Source organism: Trichechus manatus, unplaced genomic scaffold (assembly GCF_000243295.1).
Source record: "Trichechus manatus latirostris isolate Lorelei unplaced genomic scaffold, TriManLat1.0 scaffold00039, whole genome shotgun sequence".
In the NCBI taxonomy this organism is placed as follows: domain Eukaryota; kingdom Metazoa; phylum Chordata; class Mammalia; order Sirenia; family Trichechidae; genus Trichechus; species Trichechus manatus.
In genome coordinates, this window is record NW_004443975.1 from 7,355,637 (window position 1) to 7,365,015 (window position 9,379).

The 9,379-nt window shown below is 44.0% G+C and overlaps 1 protein-coding gene across 1 annotated transcript in view; it reads right to left on the reverse strand.

Moving 5' to 3' along the window:
* SMYD3 (SET and MYND domain containing 3) overlaps positions 1 to 9,379 on the reverse strand; it is an 816,669-nt gene that overhangs the window by 128,098 nt on the left and 679,192 nt on the right. The window contains exon 9 of the mRNA XM_004375869.2: positions 5,873 to 6,047. Within this exon, the coding sequence (XP_004375926.1) occupies positions 5,873 to 6,047 (175 nt within the window). The remainder of the gene's footprint in view (positions 1 to 5,872; positions 6,048 to 9,379) is intronic.

Here is a 9,379-nt window from a genome sequence, read left to right on the forward strand (position 1 = left end):
TTATGAATTTATCATACGGCTTTACCTTATGGATTCAGTGACACAAGTACACAAGGATACAAGTACATGGATATTAAATATAGCACATCAGCACAATTAAGTATTCTGGAATTCCCATTCTTTGCAATGTTATCCATAATTTGTTATGATTCATACAGTCAAATGCCTTTACATAGTCAATAAAACACTCGTGGGCCGGTGGCCTATAGTTTGACCTGAATAACCAACCTTCCCAGCCTTGTGAGCCAGCAGCCTATAGTCTGATCTACTGGTTTGGGTTCTTCAGCCCCTGCAGCCACTGGATCAGGAGAACCCTATGCCTGAACCACGGATTTGGGACTTGCCAGCCTCCAGAACATGCATGAGCCATTTCCTTGATACAGTTCATGAGTTCTGTGAGCTGTTGTAGTGTATTACAGAACCCAAAGACAGAGGGAGAGTACTGAGGGGGGGAGGAGGAGTTGATGTTAGAGATGATGGAGTGGTACACCGATTTGGAAAAGTTGGACATTTGGGACATCTTTTTACCTCTGCCTAATAGGAACCACCTTTGTGATGATCCTTATAAAACAAATTATTCATTTAGTTGGTATTCTTTTTATGGTATTCTCTACTTTCAACAAAGATCTATCTGACATCAGCAATGATAGCCCTTGTTTCACATCCTCTTCTGACTCCGGCTTGAATTTCTAGCAGTTTCCTGTCGATGTACTGCTGAAATCATTTTTGAATTATCTTCAGCAAAATATTACTTGTGTGTTTTATTAATGACTTGTTCGATAATTTCTGCATTATGTTGGGTCACCTTTCTTTGAAATGGGCACACATATGGATATCTTCCAGTTGGTTGGCCAGGTAACTGTCCTCCAAATTTCTTGGTATAGAAGAATGAGCATTTCCAGCATTGCATCTGTTTGTTGAAAACAGCTCAATTGGTATTCTGTCAATTCCTGGAGCCTTGTTTTTTGCCAATGCCTTCATAGCAGCTTGGACTTCTTCCTTCAGTACGATTGGTTCTTGATCATATTCTACCTCCTGAAATGGCTGAACATCAACCAGTTATTTTTGGTACAGTGACTCTGCATTTTCCTTCCATCTTCTTTTGATGCTTCCTTCATCGTTCAATATTTTGCCCATAGAATCCTTCAATATTGCTACATGTGGCTTGAATTTTTTCTTCAGTTCAGCTTGAGAAATGCCAAGCATGTTCTTCCCTTTTGGCTTTCTAACTCCAGGTCTTTGCACACTTCATTTTTGCACAGTTCATTTCAGCTCACTAATGCCTAGCTATCAATCTTCATGTGTTCCACTTCATTTTTGATGACTTACAATTTTCCTAAATTCATACTTTATACATTCCAAGTTCTGATTATTAATGGATGTTTGTAGCTGTTTCTTCTCATTTTGAGCTGTGCCACATCAGCATATGAAGGTCCTGAGAGCTGTACTTCATCCATGTCACTAAGGTTAACTTTACGTTGAGGAGGCAACTCTTCCTCAGTTGTATCTTGAGTGCCTTCCAACCTGAGGGGCTTATCTTCCAGCACTATATCAGACAATGTTCCACTGCCATTCATGAGGTTTTCACTGGTCAATTTTTTAAGAAGTAGATAGCCTGGTCCTTCCTGCTAGTCTGTCTTAGTCTGCAAGCTTTGCGGAAACATGTTGGCCATGGGTGACCCTGCTGGTATTTGAAATATTGGTGGCATAGATTTCAGCATCACAGCAACACACAAGCCACCATAGTATGACAAGCTGACAGACGAGTGGTGGTTTTAAGAAATAGTATAGTGTATTATGAGTGGAATCCCCATTTGCGCTTTTTGAGAGCTACTGGTAAATGTCAGAATTACTTATTTATTTTTAGTTGTCTCTCTCTCTGACACCATCCTAAAACTTACTCATGTGGGGCTTTGGGATATATTTAGATTGGCCACTCACACACAGAAAATTCCAACAAAGAAACCTTTAGCAGTGGTTACCTTTAGGGAGTGGGATGAGAGTTGGAAAGATGGGGGTGATTTTTACCCGTCTGTTCTTTTGAAGGAGCCCTGGTGGTGCAGTGGTTAAATGCGAGGCTGCTAACCGAAAGATTGGTCGTTTGAACCCACCAGCCGCTCTTTGGGAGAAAGATGTGGCAGTCTGCTTCCATAAAATTACAGCCTTGGAAAACTTATGGAACAGTTCTACTCTGTCTTATAGGGTCACTATGAGTCAGAATCCACCCAACGGCAACGGGTTTGGTTTTAGTTCTTTTGAAAAGGTCCTTTCCCTAGCATATAATATTCTTACAAACAAACATTAAGTTGACAGAACATGTGTGAATGTACTGAAAGTCCCCCTTGAAGTCTTACAAAGCTACCATATCTCGTTATCATTTTCTGGTTCCTAGCAAAAAATCAAGTTTAATTAGTATTCAATATAATTCAAAATAGTTTATATTCAATTGTGTTTTTTCATTGTTGTTTTCTCCTATTGATTTTTTGGCAAATGTACAGATGGTCCTGGTGAAGTGACATTATGAGTTGACTCTCCTGGGCTGGTCTGGGGACCTCACCATAATCTATAACACTGTCTTTAACAGGAAAGTGAAGTCCAAGTTCCAAACTACCAATAAGCAAACTAACTTTTCAAGCCTGACCCATCATCTGGTTAAGATCTGACTGAATTAGAATTTCTAAGAGAATTTATGAAATATTCTTAAATTATTTTCATTCTGTCTGACATCTATTATGCTAAGGGATGGATGACTCTGTGTATATAATCCCGGGTCTATATACAGAGACTCTCAGAAGAAGTACTCTGAGTTAATACTAAAGATTCTACATTTTGTTGTACATGAATCATTTCCAGTTTGCTTTATGAAACATAAAGAACCTGATATTGTCTTGTATTATATATAGAACTTACTTCTAATGAGTGAAATAAAATGACAGAATAGGAAGAAGGGAGCTGAGGGCAATGCAGTGACTTGGATGAAAATGAACATTTCAAATATGGACAGTTTCCCCTCTAAGTTTAGACGTTAAAATTTAGCCAAGGTCAGAAGTGACAAAATCACCACTACAAACTTGACCAGTGACCTCAATCCAGTTATTGCAAACGGTGTATTATACACTGTAAAACTGTTACGGCAGATGGCAATCCAGTCACCTCTCGGTAACTCATGCCTAGCTAACTGTCCGCGTCCTTGGCGAAAGGTAAGCACAAAGCCCACCCAGAGCGTGTGCCCGGAGACAGTGTGGATTAGCTGACAGCGCACAGTATGAGTTCCCCGGTGCACACTTGAGGGGGCAAGAACCACTGCCAGCATCCCTATTCCCACTTCACATTCTGAAATTATGAAGGGCTTACACTGCATCTGCTCCGTTTGTACGTGTTTCCTTAATGACACTATCGCCTGAGCTAAAGGGAAAAAAGGCAAAGTATGACAGCACCCGTCCCTTCCATTTCTCTTTGTTGTTTCTGGATTATTTATAGCCTTTGCCTCTACTACAACTTTGAAAGCAAAAGGTCCAGATCTCACTCATTTGCAGTGGATCGATACAGACTGGATTTCTTGAAATTCAGAACACTGCAGAGCAACTCCTTAACAAGCTCCAGGGAAGACAGACTCAAGGGAGGCCTGGAGATTTGTCACCCAGCCTAAGAACAGACTGCACATTTACAGCGAGACTGTGACCTGCCAGCACCAGGAAAATATAACCAAATGTATCCCAAACATCATGGGGTGTAGTCTGGTGAACCTGACTGCACTTACAAGAAAGGCCTCTTTGTTTGACACCAAGGTTAAGTCAGTCAAACTGCCAGGTGACTAAGGAGTAAGTAATTTAGAAAAATCAGCCATTGAAAACCCTATGGAGCACAGTTCTACTCTGACACACATGGGGTTGCTGTGAGTCAGAATCAACTCGACGGCAACTGGTTTTACTGGGAATTTAGTCCTTCAGAGAAGCCTTGGAGGATTTGGGGAAAAGAGGATTCAAAAATACGTGCATAATGGGCATCCTGGAAGGTGTGTGTCCTTCCGGATGGACATGATTGGACCACTTTGCGTTTTGTGCTTCAGAGTCGGCTGAGCAGGCTGCCTGGATGTCGGAAGGGTGGGGAGAATGGGACGAGAAGAGTCAGAGTACATCCAGGACTAGCCCACAGAGTGGGGCTGGCCGGCGGCTGAGGGGAGCCTGGAGGAAGGAGGGTTTTCTCAATCTGCACCTCCTGGCTGGAGTCCATCCATTCATCCAGCAGCCTGTGGCTTAGCTTCCTGAGACCAAGACCAGAGTTCAGAGAGGTAACAGCAACCATCCAGGACCTGCCTCTCGTTACAACACTAAGGCTCAGAGAATGAAGCCTTATCTCTTTGTATTCAATTCATATTTTGTAAGAACCCACAAGATTCATCATACTGAACAGACATTTCACTGCTCATGGGAAAGTCTACAGTCCCAGCCCTCAAGGCAACCTCTTCTAAGTTTGATTAAAGCTGACTCACAGTCTGAATTCCAAGGCTGTTGTTCCCCACAAGGCAGTGAAGAAACCACCTACAGAAGTTCTGAAAACACCCTTGGGGTCACCATGATGCCACGGCTGGCTTGTGGACCTCTGCCATCCACCTGGGTGCTGAGGCCTTTGCCACCTTCTGGTTTCTCTCTGCCTGCACCAAGTTCCTGGCCCAGGTCTGGCTTCCTGACCAAGTTCCTCATTTCTGGTTTCCTACATTTGCCCCAAATCAGACCCTGGATTCACTTCTGCTCTTGCGTTAATCGTGGTAACTTCTCCCAGCCGTTTCCTGAGGCTCTTCCTCAAGTGGGAACAGGCATTGTCCTGGGCTCTGGCTTTCTCATTCATATAGAACCACCCCTCTGCCTGCTCTCCCATATTGCACAAGTCTAGATCTGGATTTGCCCTCTGCTGAGCCCCTTTGGGTCAGCATTGTGTTGGCATGGTCTGCAGAGCTGGGAAATTCAGTATCTGTCCAGAATGGTACCCCTGTTCTCCAGGGACACCCCTCCCCTACATAATATCAGGTGCTTTTGGAGCACCTGTCTAGCAATGGCCTTGTTCTGTGGTGGAGACTGGGCTATTCCAACCTCACCTTGTGGTATATATGTCTATGTACTTTTTCCCTTGGACTGATGTCAGTCTCTACTTCCAAACTTATGTTCTTAGCCCACTGTCAATCAGGGTCCAACACCCACCAGCACTAGATTTCAACATCACCCTCCCCTGCCAAAGCTCGTCTGAGTTACAAGAACATCTGGTGGCAAAACACCCATGGGTCTGGAGGAGCTGAGGCTGGTGAAGAAACAATTCATTACCAACAGCTCCTTCACCTGAATCAATGATAGGTGCCTTCATGCCAAGGGCATACGGTGGTTACGAGGGCAAACGACTCACGTGAAAGCAGCGTGTGAACCATAAAGCACAGACAAATGGTAGGGGCCATCATGACTCAGCTGGACTGAAGGCTCCATACTGGCCATCCCCACTGGGATCAGCACAGCCTCCCAAACTAGGTCTGGCCTCATGCTCCCCACCCCCCCCCACCGACCCCTGGCTCCCACAACACCCTGCACTCGTCTCTGTCACTGCAAGTGGCACCATATAATCATCCACTCCACATCGAGACAGCATCTAATTAGTCTCTGTACACCCATAGTGCTTGACACATGGAAGAACTTTACAAACGATGAATGAACACATAAACGAATAAACAAAGAAATGAATAAAGCAACGTCTGCTTTCACATGCTGATTGAGCAGCAGCTAGGAAACTTGAAATAAATGAATAATTAGAACGACTTTAGTGTCACCCTTTGGTCCAAGGTTAAGACATTCTAGCCTTTACTTGATCCCTTCTCCCTGGGACTGACCTGTATGGCTCCATGGTCCGAATGCCGTAGAACAGCGCCTCCTCCAGCAAGCCAAGGTTGATGCAAGCATCCATGGCGCAGTCGAGCACCTTCAGCTGGTAGATGTTGATGTCAGGAAGCCGCTCAGAGTTGCTGCTTATGATCGTCTGGCACATTGCCAGAACCTGTTCCCACTCTGCAATTAACCTTGGTTAAGGATTCATTGTCTTCACTGAGAAAAAAATAAAGTAAAATGAGATTCTCTAAAAGGCTGAGGAGCTCCCAGGCACAGGAGGGGAGGCAGCATCATTTATTGCACAGATGAGTTGCCTGAAAACACATCTGAGGAACAAAAACACGTAAGTGGCATCTCAGCTAAGGAAACTGTTTACATCAACAAATCATCTCCTAACCAAGCCTGTGCTTTGGGGGATTATGTTTTCCAAAGAACCATTCTCTCTTCATATGCTTATATGTATTCTCTTCAAACCTAGCCATGAAATAAGGGCAGCTGTTTATCAAACTGGCTTAAAGACTAAGTTAGCTCAATTTAAAATTATTAACTCTGCTAACTTGTTTCAAAACTGATAAGAAATTCAAGAAGCTTTAGAAAGATTAATTTTTAGAAAGGAGTTCATGTTTAATTCTGTGTCATCTGAATCCTGGGCATCTCTGAAACCAATACACACACAACACACACACAGTGGGTGAAGCAATTTGAAGAAACCCATTTCCACTGAATCTCATATTTTAAGTTTTGGGTTATAAAGCAAAAGCGACCCAAGCCTATATGTAACCAAATGAAGGTTAAAATATTCTTATGTCAATCCCCTCCCCCCCAAAAAAGAGCATGGCTTATGCAGATGAATTATGGGCAAGAGGAATGATGCTTTTAAAAGGAGGGGGAGAAGACCCAATATCCAGTGACTTTCTGATTAACACCAGTCAATGACTTAATCTCACGAACCCTCTGTGAGTCCTCACTTTTTACAACTGGTATTCCCTGTCCTCTTAGAGGCAGTCAGAGGATTGGGGACGTGGTCAAGGTCGGCAGTTCAAACCCACCAGCTGCTCCGCGGGAGAATGATGTGGCACTCTGCTTTGTAACAAAAGATTACAGCTTTGGAAACCCAATGAGGCAGTTCCACTGTGTCCTATAGGGTCGCTGTGAGTCAGATTCAACTCAATGGCAACAGGTTTGGTTTTTGGTATGAGAATGCTGTGAAGCCCTAAGAGGCGAATTGCCTTGGAAGGCTAGAGTGGAGGCACACAGTGGCCTCGCACAGTTCTCTCCTGTGCTGCTGTGATAGGTGAGCTGGAGGCAACTATCAGCCCTTCCCCCACCCCTACTTCACTTTCAACCAGTGTGACTCCAAATCCATGTGCCTTCCTATGTTGTAATTCCACTGTGGGAGAGAAGAAAGGTTTGAAGAGTTCAGATATAGTGGAAATAGCATAGGCTTCGAACACAGATAAAGCTGGACTTGAATGTAAACTAGTCCTGTCATTTGTGAGCTTTGAGGTTCTGAGGAACTCACCTAAGTGTTTTGGCATTGGATAGAAACAGGAATAAAACTCATTGCTGTCACGTCGATTCCGACTCACAGTGACCCTACAGGACAGAGCAGAACTGCCCCATAGGGTTTCCAAGGAGCAGCTGGTGGATTCAAACTGCCAACCTTTTGGTTAGCAGCCATAGCTCTTAACTACTGAGCCACCAGGGCTCCAGAAACAGAAATGTCCGGTGTCATTGTAAGAATTAACAAGACACTGCATGTAAAAATGAAGAAAATTCATTAGGCGCTCCATCACGAGCCAGGCAGAGTTCTGAGCACCAGGGACGCACTGAGGAAACACTTGGTGGCGTACACAAGGGACATGCTGCACAAATATTAGTGCCTCCTTCCTCCCTTTACTATGCTGAAGCATGACTAGGCTTAAGGAAAATGGTGCAGTGACCGTATGTGAACTTTCCCCATCTCACACTCCTCTCCACTTTCACACGGGATCCAGTCTCTTCACACCCACTACTCATCTGACCCCACACCCCTCCCCAAGCCCTCTTCATCAATGTCCTAATGCAGCATGCCCCATCTGGACAGACAGCCTACTGTATACTACAATACTCCTTTCTCCCTCCCTCCAGCAAAACCTACCTCTTCCAGTGTCCAGACCCTCAGGGCACTGCTTTCCAAATATTAGCAAACACATGTCATAAGTCAGTCAAGCCAACTGTGTAAGTGAGGACTAATATCTTTATTAACCCTCACAGGAAACACATTTTCCTTTCAGCAGTGGCCTCCTGGAGACATAATACCTTACTCAAAGTCATGACTTCCTTGATGAGAATTTTAAGCACAATACACTGATGAGGGCCCTTTATATAATATCTCCTATACATTATACCCCATCCCACCCCACCCCACCCCTGTCTGACAGTTTATTGTACTGTAGTGGCTTGCATGTTGCTATGATGCCAGAAGCTATGCCACCAGTATTTCAAATACCAGCAGGGTCACCCACGGTGGACAGATTTCAGCAGAGATTCCAGATTAAGACAGACTATGAAGAAAGGCCTGGATCTACTTCTGAAAATTAGCCAATGAAAACCTTATGGATCACAACAGAACATTGTTCGATACAGTCCTGGCAGATAAGCCCTAGGTTGGAAGGTAGTCAACAGTGGCCACAACGATGAACTCAAGCACACCGACGACTGTGAAGATAGCCCAGGTTCAGGCAGCATTTCCTTCTGTTGTACATAAGGTCACCGTGAGTCGCAGCCGACTTAATGGCAACTAACAACAACAACGTACATTAATTATACCATATAACTTTAGGACAAGTCCTGGAAGTTGTACTTTTTCTTTTAATTTTTTTTTTATTTTACTTTAGATGTAGGTTTACAGAATAGTTTCTCATTAAACAGTTAGTACACATATTGTTTTATGACATTGGTTAACAACCCCACGACATGTCAACATTCTCCCTTCTTGACCTTGGGCTCCCTATTACCAGCTTTCTGTCTCCTCCTGCCTTCTAGTCCTTGTCCTGAGCTGCTGTGCCCCATTAGCCTCATTTTGTTTTATGGGCCTGTCTCATCTTTGGCTGAAGGGTGAACCTTGGGAGTGATTTCATTACTGAGTTAAAAGAGTGTCCGGGGGCCATTCTCTTGGGGTTTCTCCAGTCTCTGTTAGGTCAGTAAGATCTTTTTTTTTTTGTGAGTTAGAACTTTGTTCTACACTTTTCTCCGGCTCTGTCCAGGACCCTCTGTTGTGATCCCTGTCAGAGAAGTCAGTGGTGGTAGCCGGGCACCATCTAGTTGTACTGGACTCAGTCTGGTGGAGGCCATGGTAGTTGTGGTCCATTAGTCCTTTGGACTAATCTTTCTCTTGTATCTTGTTTTCTTCATTCTCCCTTGCTCCCAAAGGGCTGAGACCAGTGGAGTATCTTAGATGGCTACTCACAGGCTTTTAAGACTCCAGACGCTGCTCACCAAAGTAGAATGTAGAACATTTTCTTTATAAA